The 18,680-nt window shown below is 53.5% G+C and overlaps 2 protein-coding genes across 3 annotated transcripts; one reads left to right on the forward strand and one right to left on the reverse strand.

Annotated features, from left to right (window-relative positions):
- The first annotated feature begins 6,563 nt into the window (after positions 1-6,563).
- On the forward strand, positions 6,564-9,572 carry GDF15 (growth differentiation factor 15). Its single transcript, XM_032170149.2, has 2 exons — positions 6,564-6,872; positions 8,685-9,572. Exons 1-2 carry the CDS (start codon positions 6,596-6,598, stop codon positions 9,332-9,334), a joined length of 927 nt encoding a protein of 308 aa, XP_032026040.1. The 5' UTR covers positions 6,564-6,595; the 3' UTR covers positions 9,335-9,572.
- Positions 9,573-11,543: 1,971 nt separating this feature from the next.
- LRRC25 (leucine rich repeat containing 25) lies at positions 11,544-18,324 on the reverse strand. 2 transcript variants are annotated; one of them, XM_032170151.2, is made up of 3 exons: positions 18,161-18,301; positions 16,893-17,680; positions 11,585-12,505 (listed from the first exon to the last, which is right to left on the reverse strand). In XM_032170151.2, the coding sequence occupies exons 2-3, from the start codon at positions 17,669-17,671 to the stop codon at positions 12,367-12,369; spliced, it is 918 nt and encodes a 305-aa protein (XP_032026042.1). In that variant the 5' UTR covers positions 17,672-17,680; positions 18,161-18,301; the 3' UTR covers positions 11,585-12,366. The 2 variants fall into 2 exon arrangements, with proteins under 2 accessions (XP_032026041.1, XP_032026042.1); XM_032170150.2 differs by having other exon boundaries at positions 11,544-12,505; positions 16,893-18,324.
- Between the last annotated feature and the right edge of the window lie 356 nt (positions 18,325-18,680).

An 18,680-nucleotide genomic window follows, 5' to 3' on the forward strand; every position in this document is an offset into this window, starting at 1 on the left:
GCTGGCTGCTTGGGGCTCTAACCCCAGCCCTGCTGTTTTCTGGCTGTGTGGCCATGACAAGCCCACCTCTCTGGCCTCAGTTTGTCATCTGTGAAATGGACATAACCTATCCACCACATCAGGCTGTATAAAGATTAGGCCAGGCACGGTGCCTCACGCCTGTAATCCCAGTGCTTTCGGGAGGCCGAGGCAGGCAGATCACCTGAGGTCAGGAGTTTGAGACCAACCTGGCCAAAATGGTGAAACCCCGTCTCTAATAAAAATACAAAAATTAGCCAGTCATGGTGGCATGCGCCTGTAATCCCAGCTACCCAGGAGGCTGAGGCAGGAGAATCGCTGGAACCCAGGAGGCAGAGGCTGCAGTGAGCCGAGATTGCACCACTGCACTCCAGCCTGAATGACAGAGCAAGACTCCGTCTCGGAAAAAAAAAAAAAAGGTATGTCCAAGTCCTAACGCTCAGTATCTGCGACCTTATTTGGAAAAGTCTTTGCAAATGTAATTAAACTAAGGATCTTGTACTGAGGTCATTCTGAATTAAGAATGGACCCGTGGCTGGGCACAGTGGCTCACGCCTGTAATCCCAGTGCTCTGGGAGGCTGAGGTGGGTGGATCACCTGAGGTCAAGAGTTCTGGACCAGCCTGGCCAACATGGCGAAACCCTGTCTCTACTAAAAATTAAAAAAAAAAAATTAGCCGGGCATTGTGGTGCACACCTGTATTTCCAGCTACTCCGGAGGCTGAGGCAGGAGAATCACTTGAACCTGGGAGGCTGCAGTGAGCCGAGATTGCGCCACTGCATTCTAGCCTGGGCAACAAGAGTAAAACTCTGTCTCGAAAATAAAAAAATAAAAAGAGTGGACCCATGGCCGGGCACAGTGGCTCATGCCTATAATCCCAACACTTTGGGAGCCCAAGATGGAAGGATCGTTTGAACTCAGCCGTTTGAGACCAGCCTGGGCAACATAGTGAGACCCCCGTGTCTAAATACAAACACAAACAGAAAACAAAAAGAACCCGGGCTGGCTGCGGAACCCCCTAGATGGCACAGGCACATCCTGGCTTTCGAGGACAGTCACGAGCATGAGACAGCATTTCTTCTTGTCCTCGGGGCCTGCAGGAAGTTTTTAAATAATCCGCTTTTGTGCCTCTTCCAAATCTCCTCCTATGACCCTGTTTACCTTACATCACAAGAAACAATCAATAAAAGTGGTTTGTGTTCTTGTGTGCCGTGTGTTTGACAAAGGCGTTGAGAGCTGAGAGCTGGTAGTGGAGCGGGGAGATTTGGGGAGATTGGGGCCCTGCCAGGTGGAGGGATTGGCCTGACCTCCGGCCCCTGCGCTCTGTTTACTTCCATCCCAGCTCCACCTCTGGGGACCCATGGAAGCTGTCGGCGAGGAACACAGGATCCGACCTGCTGAGCTCATCTCTGGCCACCTGCCTGCATCTGCCCCATCTCTCCTCTCAGCTTGGCCATGAGGCTGGCTATGAGGTCATTGGTTAAAGATTTGGGGAAGCAGAGCCAGGCGAGTGGCCGGATGTGGTGGCTCACGCCATCACAGGATCCTAGCACTGTGAGAGGCCAAGGAAGGAGGATGCTTGAGCTCAGGAGTTCGAGACCAGCCTGTACAACATAGCAAGACCCCGTCTCCACAAAATATAAAATTAGCCAGTTGTGGTGGCATGCGCCTCTAGTCCCAGCTACTCGGGATGCTGAGGTGAGAGGATCCCTTGAGCTCAGGAGGTGGAGGCTGCAGTGAGTGGGTAACAGAGCCAAACCCTGTCTCTAAAACAAACACAGAAACAAAAAGTACACTACTTACTGTCCTGCTTCTCACCATTCCAGCCTGGTAGTCCTTTTTTTTTTTTTTTGAGACAGGGTCTCGCTCAGTTGCTCCGGCTGGAGAGCAGAGGCGTAATCACAGCTCACTGCAGCCTTGATCTCCAAAAAGACTACCAGCTTGGCTGGGTGTGGGGACTCATGCTTATAATCCCAGCACTTCCGGAGGCAGAGGCAAGAGGATTCCTTGAGCCAAGGAGTTCGAGACCAGCCTGGGCAACACAGTGAGACCCTATCTCTAAAATTTTTTTTTTTTTTTTTGGAGATGGAATTTAGCTCTTATTGCCCAGGCTGGAGTGCAATGGCACAATCTCAGCTCACCACAATCTCCACCTCCCGGGTTCAAGCAAAATTCTCCTGCCTCAGCCTCCCGAGTAGCTGGGATTACAGGCATGTGCCACCATGCCCGGCTAATTTTGTATTTTTAGAAGAGACGGGGTTTCTCCATGTTGGTCAGGCTGGTTTCAAACTCCCAACCTCAGGTGATCTGCCTGCCTTGGCCTCCCAAAGTACTGAGATTACAGGCATGAGCCACTGCGCCCGGCCTGGTGTCCTTATTTCTTGGGAAAGGACACAGAGGGTCAGAGAGGCGCCCCAGCTTCTGCAGGAATGCATTCCTGAGACCTGGCCTGGCCGTGGTCACTGGAGGGTTTACTCTGCTTGCAGGGTCTGGTATAGTGGGGGACGGCTGGGTAGGAACGTGCAGGCTATAAAGCCAGACCCCAGGTGTCAGTGCGGTTCAGAAAGCAACTAGCACAGCCATGCCCTGGCCAGGACCCATGACACAGCGATGCTCTCAGATGCTGCTGATGTTACAGATGTTGTTGGGGGCACCCTGGGTGGGGGGCGCCCTGACTCTGCACGGTGAGAACCTTCTGGGGTTCCTAGGACCCTCGGACAAGCACTCTGATCCGGATGACTCCAGGTTCCAGGAGTTGCAGAAACGCCACCAGGACCTTCAGAGCACCAGTTAGACAAGGAGAGCCAGGAGGAGCCAGGCCCCAACCTCGTTCAAAAGCACAGGTGAGCTCTGAGACCTCCACCCCCAGGACAGCCCCCACATCTATTTTCTTTTTCTTTAAAGATGTTCTTATTTGGGGGCCAGGTGTGGTGCCTCATGCCTGTAATCCCAGCACTTTGGGAGGCCGAGGCAGGCGGATCACCTGAGAACAGGAGTTCGAGACCAGACTGGCCAACATGACAGGGTGAGACCCTATCTCTACAACAAATACAAAAATTACGCGGGCATGGTGGCATGTGCCTGTAATCCCAGCTACTAGGGAGGCTGAAGCAGGAGAATTGCTTGAACCCGGGAGGCGGAGACTGTAGTGAGTTGAGATTGCACAACTGCACTCCAGCCTGGGCAACAGAGCGAGACTCCAATCCAAAAAAAAAAAAAAAATCCCCTAGGACAGGGCTGTGGCTGAGACCCTGAGGGCTGGAGGCTTGGCTGGCCTTGCACAGCAGTGGGTACATGCTGGGGTGGGGAGAGGCCTGGAGACCCTGTGACTCCAGTGGGGGCCTTGCTGTGTGACCCCCAGTGAGTCCTTGTGTCTCTTGCCCATGCATGCCTGTCACATGCAGACACCCACACACACCCACTATCTGCCAGACAGAGCAGCCCTTCCTCTCCGTAGCCAGGAAGCTGGGCATAGGCACAAGGGCTGACGCCTGGGGCCAGGAATCCTGAGCATTAGGAGAAGGTCTGGGAACCCCAGGGGGAAGGGTGCTCTTGGGGCATCCCCTGCCCCTCTACCATCTGGTGGCTGGACTCCACCCCAGCCTGCCCTGCTCTAAAACCCCAGCTCCTTAATTCTGTGCCATCTCCTCTCCTCACCAGCCCAGACAAGAGCAGATTCATCCCTGCCCCAAAGGAACGACCAGTCTTGGGTCAGCAGAGCTGGGCACAGACACTTCCAGTGCCGTGGGGCTGTAACTGTGACAGGTCTGTTGCTCCATGCACTGGGCAAGTCAACAGCTGAGAAACCAGGTTGCAACATGGAAAGAGTTTTAATCTGACCGGCGTGGTGGCTCACACCTGTAATCCCAGCACTTTGGGAGGCTGAGGCGGTGGATCATCTGAGGCCAGCAGTTCAAGATCAGCCTGGCCAACCAGGTGAAACCTCATCTCTACTAAAAATACAAAAAATTAGCCGGGCGTGATGGTGCGCACCTGTAATCCCAGCTACTTAGGAGGCTGAGGCAGGAGAATCAGTTGAACCCGGGAGGCAGAGGTCGCAGTGAGCCAAGATCATGCCACTGCACTCCAGCCTGCACGATACAGCGAGAGACTGTTTTGGAAGAAAAAAAAAAAAAAAGGCTGGGTGCAGTGGCTCATGCCTGTAATCCCCACACTTTGGAGACAGAGGCTGACGGATGACTTGAGGTCAACAGTTTGAGACCAGCCTGGCCAACATGGTGAATCACCGTCTCTACTAAAAACACAAAAATTAGCCAGGTGTGATGGCGCACGACTGTAATCCCAGCTACTCAGGAGGCTGAGGCAGGAGGTGGAGGTTGCAGTGAGCCGAGATTGTGCCACTGCACTCCAGCCTGGGGGACAGAGGGAAACTCCGTCTCAAAAAAAAAAAAAAGAGGTTTAATCCTAGGGCCACCCAATGAGGAGATAGGAGGGAACCTCAAATCTATTTCCAGGAGGAGGAGTTTGGGGCTATATATATATATATATATATACACTTTTTTTTTTTAAGATGGAGTTGGCCGGCCACGGTGACTCACGCCTGTAATCCCAACACTTTGGGAGGCCGAGGCAGGTGGATCACGAGGTCAGGAGATCGAGACCATCCTGGCTAACACAGTGAAACCCCGTCTCTACTAAAAATACAAAAAAAAAAAAATTAGCCAGGCGTGGTGACAGGTGCCTGTAGTCCCAGCTACTCAGGAGGCTGAAGCAGGAGAATGGCATGAACCCGGGAGCTGGAGCTTGCAGGTTGGAGTGCAATGGCATGATCTCAGCTCACTGCGACCTCCGCCTCCTGGGTTAAAGCGATTCTCCTGCCTCAGGCTCCTGAGCAGCTGGGATTACGGGCATGTGCCACCACGACCGGTTAATTTCCGAAACTTTTTAGTAGAGACAGGGTTTCATCGTGTTGGTCAGGCTGGTCTCGAATTCCTGACCTCAGGTGATCCACCTACCTTGGCCTCCCAAAGTACTGGGATTACAGGTGTGAGCCACTGCACCGAGCTTGGGGCTAGAGTTTTAGTTTTTAAGGATTTTGGAGTAGGCTGAAGTGTGGAGGTCATTGCTTGGTGAAAGAGTGCAGGAGGTGAAGTCACAGACAGTAAGAAACTGTATTCTCATGCAGATTCCGTTCCTCTGTGGGGTCTTCACACTGGTGGGTGTCATTGGTTAAGGATTTCAAAAACATCTTAAGAAATTCTTTAAAAAAGTCTTATGATTCTAAGATCAGAAATCACATCTATAGCAAATGGTCGGTATCAGGTGCTACAAGCAACTTGCGGTCACAAGGAAGTGGGTCAAAGTGCAGCCTGATTAATGCTTAATTATAACTAAATTTCTGTCCAGAATTCTTTTTTTTTTTGAGACAGAGTTTTGCTCTTGTTGCCCAGGCTGAAGTGCAATGGTGAAAACTCGGCTCACTACAACCCCCGCCCCCTGGGTTCAAGCAATTCTCTTGCCTCAGCCTCCCGAGTAGCTGGGATTACAGGCATGCACCACCAAGCCCGGCTAATTTTGTATATTTAGTAGAGACAGGGTTTCTCCATGTTAGTCAGGCTAGTCTAGAACTCCTGACCTCAGGTGATCCACGTGCCTCGGACTCCCAAAGTGCTGGGATTACAGGCGTGAGCCACCGTGCCTGGCGCAGAATTCTTTTTTTTAGAGATGAGATATTGCCATCTTGCCCAGACTTGTCTCGAACTCCTGGGCTCAAGCAATCCACCCACCTCGGCCTCCCAAAGTGCTGAGATGATTGACATAAGCCACCATGCCTGGCCCCCAGAATTATAAATCCTGTGAGGATGGCTTCAAGGTGAGCGCTGAGCCAGACAAAAGGATGGGGTTTGGGAGCATCCTGCTTAGCCTGGAATGATAATGTTGGAGAAGACTTCCTGGAAGAGGGGCTTTTTGCGTAGAGTTTTGAAGAATGAGTAGGAGTTCTCCAGAGGAGGATGAGTAACTGCAATAACACCCAGTTTATCAAGTGCCTCCTATGTGTCTGGCCCTGTGCTTTACCCCTCATTTGACCACCTCTCCAGTGAGAGTCTCAGTCCCTTTTTTCCCGGTGAGGAAACAGGCATGGCAGAGAGGAATGACACATCAAGGTTGCCCTTCCTGCCTCCATCTAGCCTGTTCTCCTCTGCTTCCTTTGTTTTTCACCATCTTTAGCCTTTGACCCCAACCACAAAGAGAAGAGAGGAAATCCCATGGGCATAGACAGCCACCTCTTACACTCCTGTCTGGAATTTTTCACATAGTAACAATGTCTTTTTTTCCTCCAAAAAGACTCCCAGGCTGGAATGGCGTCCTCATATCGAGGAAGTGGATACTGAGGCCCAGAAACGTGCCCTAGCTTTACTAGGAGGGCCCCCACCTAAAGATCCTCCCCCTAAATACACCCCCAGACCCGCCCAGCTGTGGTCATAGGAGTGTTTACTCTGCAGGCAGGGGAGGAGGGCGGGACTGAGCAGGCGGAGACGGACAAAGTCCGGGGACTATAAAGGCCGGTCCGGCAGCATCTGATCAGTCCCAGCTCACAGCCGCAACCGGCACAGCCATGCCCAGGCAAGAACTCAGGACGCTGAATGGCTCTCAGATGCTCCTGGTGTTGCTGGTGCTCTCGTGGCCGCCGCATGGGGGCGCCCTGTCTCTGGCCGAGGCGAGCCGCGCAAGTTTCCCCGGACCCTCAGAGTTGCACTCCGAAGACTCCAGATCCCGAGAGTTGCGGAAACGCTACGAGGACCTGCTGACCAGGCTGCGGGTCAACCAGAGCTGGGAAGATTCGAACACCGACCTCGTCCCGGCCCCTGCCGTCCGGATACTCACGCCAGAAGGTAAGTGAAATCTTAGAGATCCCCTCTCACCCCCCAAGCAGCCCCCATCTCTAACCAGGGATTCCTCTTGTCTTGAAAAGCCCAGACCTACCTTTGAGCCTCAGTTGCCCCATCTGTGCCCTGGGTAGGAACATCCTGGACCCCCTTGGGTCTGATGGGGTAGCTGATGCCTGATTTACACCCACAACGTGGGAGGTTATAACCTGTCCTCAAATTGCAAATGGGGAAACTGAGGTACAGGGATGCCAGGGACCCTCCTGAATGTGCACAGCACCTGGGAAACCCGGGGACGGGGTCGGGCGTGCGGTGTGGGCATGGTCCCTGACCTGGGCTGGGGCCAGGATCCAAGAGAAACAATGGGGGTGTGGTGCATGGTTAGAGGTTTGTGATGGGCAGAGCCAGCTGGAGCTGGTTCTGAATCTGATGACATTGCTTGTCAAGGCACTACTAAAGTCACATGCGACAAGCGACTTGTTAGGGGAGGAGGAGAGTATTTTCCCCATCTCTGTGCCCTCCATGGAGGCTCCAGAGGTGCAGGGCACCAGATGAGGTCTGGGCTGCGGTGGGACCCAGGAGGGGGCAGGCAGAGGGGCATACACTCTTAGCCCGCCCTAAACCCGTCTGTGCCGTGTGACTCCAGGTAAACCTCTCACCCTTGCTCAGCCTAGCAACTAGGTTAAGGCACCCTCAAACCCCAGTCTCCCCAGTCTCCCTAACACTTGTACCAGCCTGAGGGGCCGTGATTCCTAGAGGCTCAGTAGTTGGAATGTGATGGGTTTGATACTCTTCATTTCTCGGGATTACACCTGTAGTCCCAGCACTTTGGGAGGCCGAGGTGGGAGCATCGCTTGAGGCCAGAACATTGCAGCCTGGGCAATATAGTAAGAACCCATCTCTACCAAAAATGTTTTAAAAAAAATTAGCCAGACATGATAGTGTGTGCCTGTAGTCTCAGTTATTCAGGAGGCTGAGGCGGGAGGATCACTTAAATCCAGGAGATTGAGGCTGCACTGAGCCATGAGTGCCCCACTGCACTCCAGCCTGGGTAACAGCAAGACCATACTAAATAAATAAGTGAAGCAAGTAAGTTTTTGACTGCCAGAAGAAAAGCAGAGCCATGGCTGGAATCTCAGGCTGTCTGAATATCAGATATATATAAATTCCTTCAAGTATTTACTAAGCACCTATTGTGTGCCAGGCACAGTGTCAATCAAGCTGAGATTCTAAGTAGGGAATATGAATAATACACAAGGAAATAAAATAGGGTGCTTCCTATTTTAGGCAGGCTGGAAGGAAGAGGAGGAGCCAGCCATGCTGAGATTCAGGAGATTCAGGGGGAGAAATGCCCCCCCCTTTTTTTTTTTTGAGAAGGAGTCTTCGTCTGTTGCCCAGGCTGGAGTGCAGTGGCACGATCTTTGCTCACTGCAACCTCCACCGCCCCGACTCAAGTGATTCTTCTGCCTCAGCCTCCTGAGTAGCTGGGATCACAGGCGCCAGCCACCACACCCAGCTAATTTTTTGGTATTTTTAGTAGAAGCGGGCGTTTCACCATATTGGCCACATATTGGCCAGGCTGGTCTTGAACTCCTGACCTTAAGTGATCCGCCTGCATCAGCCTCCCAAAGTGCTGGGATTACTGGCGTGAGCCACCGCGCCCGCACGGAGAAATGCTCTTGGTAGGGGAAATAACTTGTGCAAAGATGCCGGCGCCGTGGTGAGATCCAGCTTGGCGTGTTAGGGGAAATGGGCACCCCCGTTCCTGGAAAACGGTAGGCCCGTGGGTGACCAGCTTCCCTATCTGTCCTCCCACAGTGCGGCTGGGATCTGGCGGCCACCTGCACCTGCATATCTCTCGGGCCGCCCTTCCCGAGGGGCTCCCCGAGGCCTCCCGCCTTCACCGGGCTCTGTTCCGGCTGTCCCCGACGGCGTCAAGGTCGTGGGACGTGACACGACCGCTGCGGCGTCAGCTCAGCCTTGCAAGACCCCAGGCGCCCGCGCTGCACCTGCGACTGTCGCCGCCGCGGTCGCAGTCGGACCAACTGCTGGCAGAGTCTTCGTCCGCACGGCCTCAGCTAGAGTTGCACTTGCGGCCGCAAGCCGCCAGGCGGCGCCGCAGAGCGCGTGCGCGCAACGGGGACCACTGTCCGCTCGGGCCCGGGCGCTGCTGCCGTCTGCACACGGTCCGCGCGTCGCTGGAAGACCTGGGCTGGGCCGATTGGGTGCTGTCGCCACGGGAGGTGCAAGTGACCATGTGCATCGGCGCGTGCCCGAGCCAGTTCCGGGCGGCAAACATGCACGCGCAGATCAAGACGAGCCTGCACCGCCTGAAGCCCGACACGGTGCCAGCGCCCTGCTGCGTACCCGCCAGCTACAATCCCATGGTGCTCATTCAAAAGACCGACACCGGGGTGTCGCTCCAGACCTATGACGACTTGTTAGCCAAAGACTGCCACTGCATATGAGCAGCCCTGGTACTTCTACTGTGCACCTGCTCAGGGGATGCGACCTCAGTTGTCCTGGCCTGTGGAATGGGCTCAAGGGTCCTGAGACACCCGATTCCTGCCCAAACAGCTGTATTTATATGTCTGTTATTTATTATTAATTTATTGGGGTGACCTTCTTGGGGGACTGGGGGGCTGGTCTGATGGAATTGTGTATTTATTTAAAACTTTGGTGATGAAAATAAAGCTGTCGGAACTGCTCCCTGTGGTGTCCAGGATAAGGGAAGGTGACCTTGAGAAGATCTTCCTCTCCCTGGCCTCAGTGTCTCTAGGAGACCTGGGAGGGGTTAAGTGTAAAGGCTCAAGGAACGAGTGGCAAGGTGTTCTCGGACATGCCAAGCCATTGGAAGGTGCTTACGACACCTGTGAGCTCCAAGGGCAGCCTTGGCCATTCCTGACTGTCTGTCTCTATTTCTCTATCTCCCTATTTCTGTTTCTTTTTTCTTTTTCTTTTTCTTTTCTTTTTTTTTTTTTTTTGCGACGAGGTCTCACTCTGTTGCCCAGGCTGGAGTGCAGTGGCACAATCACAGCTTACTGTAGCCTCAACCACCTGGGCTCAATTGATCCTCCCACCTCAGCCACCTGAGTAGCTGGGACTACAAGCACATGCCATCACGCCCAGCTAATTTTTGTATTTTTTGTAGAGACTGAGTTTCGCCATGTTGCCCAGGCTGGTGTTTCTGTTTTGGAAACAGCTGAGACCTCATACCCTTTTAAGTCTCAGCTTCCCTCCATCTTTCCTCATTCCTCAGAACTTCTCTCTTTGGGGGCTGAGGCAGAGGATCTGTCTCTATCTTTGTCTCTATCACCATCCTGTTGTCTCTCCCCACTTGGGAGTCATCCTTCCAGACACAGGCAGCTCAGAGCCAAGTCTATCTGCAACCAAGTGCCTTGTTTTGTGGCACTGTCCCCAACCTGAGGGGTGAGTCTCATCATCCCTCCTGTTTGTGGCACTTCCATGTTAGTGACACCTCATTCTTTCATATATAAAGAGCAGGGAGAAACAAATAAGTTGTGAAGAATATTTTCATGCACACCACGTCTCCCAGGTTATATATACTTCCTATTTAGGATCTTGGAATTCCGAGGTGTGCTGATTCCAGCCCCCTCCCCACACCAAACTGCCTGCCCACCCTGAATCTCTGAGAAGAATGGCGATGGGTGTCTTGGGGGACAGAGTACCCACTTCCAGCAGTGAGGTGTATCTGCTGGGAATGCCACCACCCACAGGCCAACCTGAATGACTTCAGGTTCCCCTTAACGTATTCAGTGAGTGCCCACTTTATGCCAGGCCCCAGACACAGCTGTAAAAAGACACACAAGAACCACCCCACTTTGCGGAGCCTGGTTGAGTGAAGGGGACAAATGAGTGAATCCTAAGAAAGTAGTTGATTGCAGTAAGATTTGTGCTGGGGATTCAACCCATCAGTTCATTAGTGAACGGAGGCAGAGGTGATCTAGATAGTTGGATGGGGAGGCCTCCCTGGGGAGGGAGGTCACATTTGAGCTGAGACCTGGAGGAAGAAAAGGAGTCGGGGAGGGGGTAGTTGAGGGTGGACATTGCAAGTAAATGCAAACAGCAAGTGCAAAGGCCCTGAGATGGGAGCAAGCTCACTTCAGTCACAGCAAAGCTGTTGAAAATGGGCACCTAGGAGACTTCAAAATTAAACTCAATACCAAAAGGCAGCAGATGGCATCAATGAGTCTTTCCCCAAACAATAGCTGTTGCCTTTGCAAGGTATAGGATGGGCCTGTGCCTTCTCTGTGCTTCTCCAGGCTCTTGCACAAGTTGGTCCACCCAGCCAGCATGCCCTTTCCTCTCCAATTCTCAAACTCCTATGCATCCTTCAAAACCCACTACAGATTCCGCTCATACAGCCTTATTCAAACTCATTCAATTGTCTCCATGTGGGGACTGTGCCCCCATTCTTCCCTTTGGCCCAGGCTTGATCTCCCAGGACTGAGGGTACTTGTCTCTAGTTCTATCTCCCCCAGATTGGAGGATTGGGCTGGGACCAGCTGATAGGAAACCCAGTTGAGGCATGAGCCTGAAAAAGCTCTTGAAATACAGATGTCTGTGAGTCATGAACTCTGCCTGAGAAGAAACCAGGGACAGCTTCTCAGAGGAGGTGGCATTGCACCAGGGTCTTGAAGGATTTTTCTCAGAATATTAGAGCTAAATCAATTATATATATATTTTTATTTTGGGGGTGTTGTGGGCTGCTCTGGAGGCCGAGCCTGGAGATCAGGGACCTGGGAAGGGGCCCTGAGAGGGGCAGAAGGGAGAAATGTGGCCAGGCGCAGTGGCCACGCCTGTAATCCCAGCACTTCGGGAGGCTGAGGCAGGCAGATCGCTTGAGGTCAGGAGTTCGAGACCAGCCTGGCCAACATGGTGAAACCCCGTCTCTATTACAAATACAAAAATTAGCTGGGCATGGTGGTGGGTGCTGTAATCCCAGCTACCCGGGAGGCTGAGGCAGGAGAATCACTTGAACCTGGGAGGCAGAGGTTGCAGTGAGCCAAGATTGCACCACTGCACTCCAGCCTGAGTGACAGAGTGAGGCTTGATTTCAAAAACAAACAAACAACAAAAAAAACCGGGATGGGAGGTGGAGAGCAATTTGGGAGTCTTAGATGGAGACTTGGTCTTAGAACTCAGAAATTCCCACCTTGAGAAACCCACTCACCCTGAACCAGCAGCCTCATCAGCCTCAAAGCATTTATTGAGCACTGCCTGTACATCCACAGGAGGGTGACGACAGGATTGACACAGTGACCCTCCTGTCCCCTTGTTGGGGGTCTCTCCTCTTCCCCCTCTAGGAGCTGAGGGGGCTGAGGAGCAGCATGGGGGACAGGGAGGGGGCGGCAGAGCTTCCTGGGGCCTCAAGGACAATCCTTTCCTGTCCCCATTCTTCAGATGGGGAAACTGAGGCCAGGGAGGAGTTAGGACGCCCTGAGTCACCCAGCAGAGACAAGGGGTTCTGGGTGAAGGCTCAGCGCCCGGGGATCACGTACTCCTCTTCTTCCATTGGGGCCTGGCCCAGTGACTGCAGGTTACAGTAGACAGGCTGGGAAGCCAGGTCGATGTCCTTGTAGTTCATGTAAAAGTCATTGTCCTCTGCAGGGTGAGCCCTGGGGGGACAGACAGACCAGGGGTAAGTGTGGGAGGGGGAGGACTCAGGGGACAGGCACATGAGCTTTGAGAAAGTTCAGAGTGGGCCAGGTGCTCTGGCTCACACCTGTAATCCAGCACTTTGGGAGGCTGAGGTGGGTGGATCACCTGAGATCAGGAGTTCAAGACCAGCCTGGACAACATGATGAAACTCCGTCTCTACCTAAAAATACAAAAATTAGCCAGGCATGGCCGGGCGCAGTGGCTCACGTCTGTAATCCCAGCACTTTGGGAGGCCGAGGTGGGCGGATCACGAGGTCAGGAGATCGAGACCACGGTGAAACCCCGTCTCTACTAAAAATACAAAAAATTAGCCGGGCGTGGTGGCGGGCGCCTGTAGTCCCAGCTACTCGGAGAGGCTGAGGCAGGAGAATGGCGTGAACCCAGGAGGCGGAGCTTGCAGTGAGCCGAGATTGAGCCACTGCACTCCAGCCTGGGTGAAAAAGCAAGACTCCGTCTCAAAAAAAAAAAAAAAAAAAAAAAAAAAAATTAGCCAGGCATGGTGGCACACGCCTGTAGTCCCAGCTACTCGGGAGCCTGAGGCAGGAGAATCACTTGAACCCAGGAGGTAGAGGTTGTACTGAGCCGAGATTGTGCCATTGCACTCCAGCCTGGGAGACAGAGTAAGACTCTATCTCAGAAGGAAAAAAAAAAAAAAGAAAGAAAGCTTCAGAGTGGCTCAGTCCACTCCGAATATTTACATATGGGGAAACTGTGGCATGGGCTAGTGTTCTGACTCCCAGCCAGCCCCACCTCTCTCTGAGGAGGCTGGGGGAGGGCAATGATTTAGGGAAGGTTCTGTGGGTGTAACGCTGCGGTCTGAGGACCCTGAACTCTTTTTCCTTCCTTAAAAATGAGATAGCGGGGCTGGGCGCGGTGGCTCACGCTTGTAATCCCAGCACTTTGGGAGGCCGAGGCAGAAGGTCTGCCTGAGGCCAGGAGTTTGAGACCATCCTGGGCAACACGGTGAGACCCCATCTCTACAAAAAATTTAAAAATTATTCAGGCGTGGTGACATGTACCTGGAGTCCCATCTACTCAGTAGGCTGAGGTGGGAGGATCGCTTGAGCCCGGGAGGTCAAGCCTACAGTGAGCCGTGATCACACCACTGCACTGCAGCCTGGATGACAGAGGGAGACCCCGTCTCCAAAAAACACAAAAATTGAGGTAGCTGTTCATTATTACATTAAAATCTAAATTTTTGTCTTCTCTTGAAAAAATCGGAAGCTCTGGCCACGTCAGTCACACGCACACAAGTGGCTGCGCCCACACTCTGTGCTCTTCCCGATGGGAAATGTTTTTACCACGGAAGCAGCTGACTTTGTGGCCCTCATATATAAAAGCAAGTCTCTGAGCCTCAGTTTCTGCATCTCTAGAATTGGTTAAGGAGTAGGGAGCTACTTAGGAATATTTGTTATGGTCAGCAGATCTCCAGAGAACTTTCCTGCCCCCTGAACATTCTAATTCCAACCCAGCTCCTCTTGTAAAAAGGACCACTGGGCCAGGTGCAGTGGCTCACGCCTATAATCCAAGCACTTTGGGAAGCCAAGGTGGGCAGATCACCTGAGGTCAGGAGTTCAAGACCAGCCTGGCCAACATGGCAAAACCCTGTCTCTACTAAAATTAGCCGGGTGTGATGGTGGGTGCCTGTAATCCCAGCTACTCGGGAGGCTGAGGCAGGAGGCAGGAGAATCGCTTGAACCCAGGAGGTGAAGGTTGCAGTGAGCCGAGATCATGCCATTGCACTCTAGCCTGGGCAACAGAGCAGGAAAAAAAAAAGGCAAAATGGCTACTTCGGGTTAACAGCGTCTATCAGTCAATTATACTCTAATACGAATTGCCCACCAACCCCTAAGTGGTTGTAGGGGGACGAACAGGACTGGGATGCAGGGTTTGTGTCCTGCCTTTTTTGACTGGCTATGTGACCTCGGACAAGTCATTTCCCTGCCTCCCAGAGCCTCCATGTCTGTAACTGTAAGAAGCAGGGTGGAAACGACACAGTCAATTCTAAACACAGTGTTTCTGGAGGCCAGTACATAAAGGACACTGATCCAGGAGCCTCGGGGACAGGGAGGCCAAGATGAACATCAGAGCACAAGCTGCTCTTGTGAGTCCAGTGTCTTCAACACCGTGCCTCAGACCGTTTCTGCTTTTGAGCCATGTTTACATCTGCTTTGCATATTTTCTCCCTTCTCACCAACAGCCTTCCGACAGCCTCCCCACCTCCTGGCACAGACTCTGCTGCCCAAACACAGCCATGGCTGTGGTCCCTGCCTGCTTGGCCCTCCCTGTTCCCCTCAAGGCTCAGCTTTCAAGTCATCCCTTCTCAAAAACCATTCACACAGCAAATTCTCTGTTCTTTCCCACCTCTGGGTCTCTGCCCCTGAGGGTCTCACCCCTTGAAATTCCCTCCATTCCCTTTTCCAACCTAGAAAAGCTTTTCTTTTCTTTTTTTCTTTCTTTCTTTCCTTCTTTTTTTTTTTTTTTTTTTTTGAGACAGAGTCTCACTCTGTCGCCCAGGCTGGAGTGCAGTGGTACGATCTGGGCTCACTGCAACCTCCACCTCCTGGGTTCAAGTGATTCTTCCTGCCTCAGCCTCCCAAATAGCTGGGATTATAGGCACCCACCACCATGCCCAGCTAATTTTGTAGTTTTAGTAGAGACAGGGTTTCACCATATTGGCCAGGCTGGTCTCGAACTCCTGACCTCGTGATCCTCCCACCTCGGCCTCCCAAAATGTTGGGATTACAGGCATGAGCCACCGTGCTTGGCCTAATTTTTGTATTTTTTAGTAGAGACAGGGTTTCACCATGTTGGTCGGGCTGGTCTTGAGGTCCTGACCACAGGTGATCTGACTGCCTTGGCCTCGAAAAGTGCTGGGATTATAGGCATGAGCCACCGCACCCCACACCAACCTAGAAAAGTTCAACTCATTTGTCTAAGCCCAGCAAAATCATCTAGAAGCCAGTGGCAGTGGCTCACACCCATAATCCCAGCACTTTGGGAGGCTAAGACATGAGGATCACTTGAGGCCAAGAGTTTGAGACCAGCCTGAGAAACACAGCAAGACCCCCATCTCTACGAAAAATACACAAATTAGTTGGGTGCGGCGGCATGTGCCTGTGGTCCCAACTACTCTGGAGGCTGAGGCAGGAGGATCACTTGAGGCCAGGAGCTTGAGGCTGCAGTGATCCGTGATGGCACCACTGTACTCCAGCCTGGGCGACAGAATGAGACTGTCTCAAAAAAAAAAAATGTCGGCTGGGCGCAGTGACTCACATCTGTAATCCCAGCACTTAAGGAGGCCAAGGTGGGCGGATCACGAGGTCAGGAGATCGAGACCATCCTGGCTAACACGGTGAAACCCCGTCTCTACTAAAAATACAAAAAATTAGCCTGGCGTGGTGGCGGGCGCCTGTAGTCCCAGCTACTTGGGAGGCTGAGGCAGGAGAATGGTGTGAACCCGGGAGGCGGAACTGGCAGTGAGCGGAGATCATGCCACTGGACTCTAGCCTGGGTGACAGAGCCAGACTCCATCTCAAAAAAAAAAAAAAAAAGTAATCTAGTGGTGATGGGACTTTGTAGGGCACCTCTTTAGCATCTCATGTGTGTCATAGGGAAATGGAGGGCTGTCCCCATTCTATGGAGACAGAAATGGAGGTTCAGAGACAGCCTTGGGTCACATGGGTCCTGGGCCTATGCTGCTGACCGCCACCGCAGAGCCCCAACTCTGCTCAAGCAGTTGCCTCCTGTCTCCCCATCCTTGGCCGCCAGAAACTGGGTTTACAGGTCATAAGGGGGAAGTTTGTTCCATATATGGAAACTCACTTAATTCTTACCCCAGTACACTATGATGGGGGCTGTAATTCACCCTCATTTTATTTTATTGATTTTATTTTTGAGATGGAGTCTCGCTCTGTCACCCAGGCTGGAGTGCAATGGCATGAACTTGGCTCACTGCAAACTCTTGACTCCCAGGTTCAAGCGATTCTCTTGCCTCAGCCTCCTGAGTAGCTGGGACCACAGGCGCCCGCCGCCACACCTGGCTAATTTTTGTATTTTTAGTACAGACTGGGTTTCACTGTGTTGGCCAGGCTGGTCTCAAACTCCTGACTTCAAGTGATCCGCCTGCCTTGGCCTCCCAAAGTGCTAGGATTACAGGTGTGAGCCACCACATCCAGTCCTCTCCCCATTTTATAGGTGAGGAGACTGAGGCTCAGAGAAGTAAAGCTAGTCACCTAAGATCCCATAGCCTTTAAGTGGCAGAGCTGGGATTTGAACCCTGGCCATGTGGGTGTGAAGCCTTACTATTCACCACTTTGGCAGGTGTCTCAGTGGGTTACTTACCCTTGTTCAGCCCACTGGTGCTCTACTGCTGGCTGGCCCACAAACATGTTCTCGTAGTCGGGAGTGGAGGGGCAGGATGGCATGGCCACTTGGGGCTTGGGGGCGCTCCGGCTGCTGTACCGTGGCTGCAAGCCTAAACTGGGCTTGGGCCCATCCTGAGCAGCCCAGGGCTTGTCCAGCTCCCGGCTTCTGGCCACTCGGCATCGCCAAAGTCTCCAGGCCAGCACGAGGCCAGCGATGGCAAGTCCAAGAAGCAGGCACCCGCTGACCACCACTGCCCCGATGGTTGCAGGGGCCAGGCCAGGGGAGCAGCTGACCTCCAGGAAGGCAGAGAGGTTGTGCTGGGAGCTGGTTGTGTCCCAGCAGAGCAGAGGCTTCTGGCCAGAGCAGTTGTCTCGGCGGACCTCGTGCCAGGACTCCAGGGCACAGCTGCAGTCAGCCTGCAGGTCAAGGTCACAGCCGGCGGCCAGCGCCCCATCCACACGGGACAGCGGGTTGCGTAACACGTTCAGGACCTCAAGCTTCTGCAGGTGGGCAAAGAAGGTCACTGGAAGCTCTCGCAGGCCGTTCCCAGACAGGTCAAGGAGAATCACGTTGCTGGCCCGCAGAGACTGGTTGTGGGGCAGGCTCAGGCCGAGGCCACTGAAATTCAGGCACGTGGCACTGAACTCCGTATTCCAGTCCACATCCGCGGAGGACACGGTGCACGACAGTTCCAGGCTGTCTGACTCCGGCAGCAGCAGCGGCAACAGCAGCGCCCATGCCAGGGTGCCCCCCATTCAAGCAACCTACGTAGAGACACCGGAATCCTAGCCCTGACCTCAGCCCTGTGGTCGCCCTCGCCTCCACCGCTAGTGTTTATTATTATAGCTCAGACCAGCTCAAGCCGCTTCTGAAATGGTAAAACGCAGCCCCAGTCTGGTCGCCTCCTTTGGCTGGTGGGCTGCCTCAGTCTCCCCTTCTGGGGAATGGGTAGGTAACCCCGGTGCCTAGCGAGCTTGGAAGGCGAGGAGGAGACCCGGCCCAGTTAACCCCTTCTTCTATGTCCTGAACATTTGGGGCGCCCTCATTGGCCAGGACGGGACCCTATGCAAATAAGCGGTTGCCTTGGAAACGGCCCCGCCCCCTGATCCCGCTCTCGGTATCTCCCAGAACCTCGGGTCGCTGGGAAGTCCTGGGATAGGGTGGAGTGGGGGCTGTAGAAAGGGTCCTCCCAGGTCTGGTTTGCAGTCCCTTCACAGGTGCAAGTTCTGGAGCCTCAATCCTACCTTTTTGGTCCCACTGCCACGCTTTTGCCTCTGCGATGCTGGAAAAGCGACGGCGCCCAGAGGCTGCGTCCTGGCCCACCGGGACACGGGGGCCGCAGCGGCCAGCACCCTCCGCAGCGCTGCTGGGGTCGCTGGCGTTCCTCTGGCTCTGCACCCAGCGACTCAGGGGGAAGAGGAACTGGTGTCTGGGTGGAGTGTAGAGGGGAAGAATGAAGACAAAGATCCGCCCCCTTGCAGGGCCTCACGGTTCTCACCAGAGGTGGATGGAGAGCAAGGGGGAGGCGTAGCCCAGGGTCCCGCTTCCCTCTTGCTAGAACCCAGTGACTTCATGTACTCTATTGGCACCCCAACCGACTGCCACCTCATCAACTCGCTTCTCAATCTCAGCTCTGTTGGCTCCCAGCTCATGCAGTCATTTATTCATTCAACGAGCATCACCCACGCTGGGCCCCCAAGAGGCCTCAGCCCTGACCAGGTCCTCAAGGAGCTATCTTAAGAGAGGACAGAGCTGGACATAGAC

This window comes from Hylobates moloch, unplaced genomic scaffold, assembly GCF_009828535.3.
Source record: "Hylobates moloch isolate HMO894 unplaced genomic scaffold, HMol_V3 SCAFFOLD_12, whole genome shotgun sequence".
Taxonomy (NCBI): domain Eukaryota; kingdom Metazoa; phylum Chordata; class Mammalia; order Primates; family Hylobatidae; genus Hylobates; species Hylobates moloch.

Coding starts and splice junctions, on each gene's coding strand:
- GDF15 (XM_032170149.2), top strand. CDS start 6,596: ATGCCCAGGCAAGAACTCAGGACGCTGAATGGCTCTCAGATGCTCCTG. Junction 6,873..8,684: donor CCGGATACTCACGCCAGAAG/GTAAGTGAAATC, acceptor GTCCTCCCACAG/TGCGGCTGGGATCTGGCGGC.
- LRRC25 (XM_032170150.2), bottom strand. CDS start 17,671: ATGGGGGGCACCCTGGCATGGGCGCTGCTGTTGCCGCTGCTGCTGCCG. Junction 12,506..16,892: donor CACCAGTGGGCTGAACAAGG/GTAAGTAACCCA, acceptor CTGTCCCCCCAG/GGCTCACCCTGCAGAGGACA.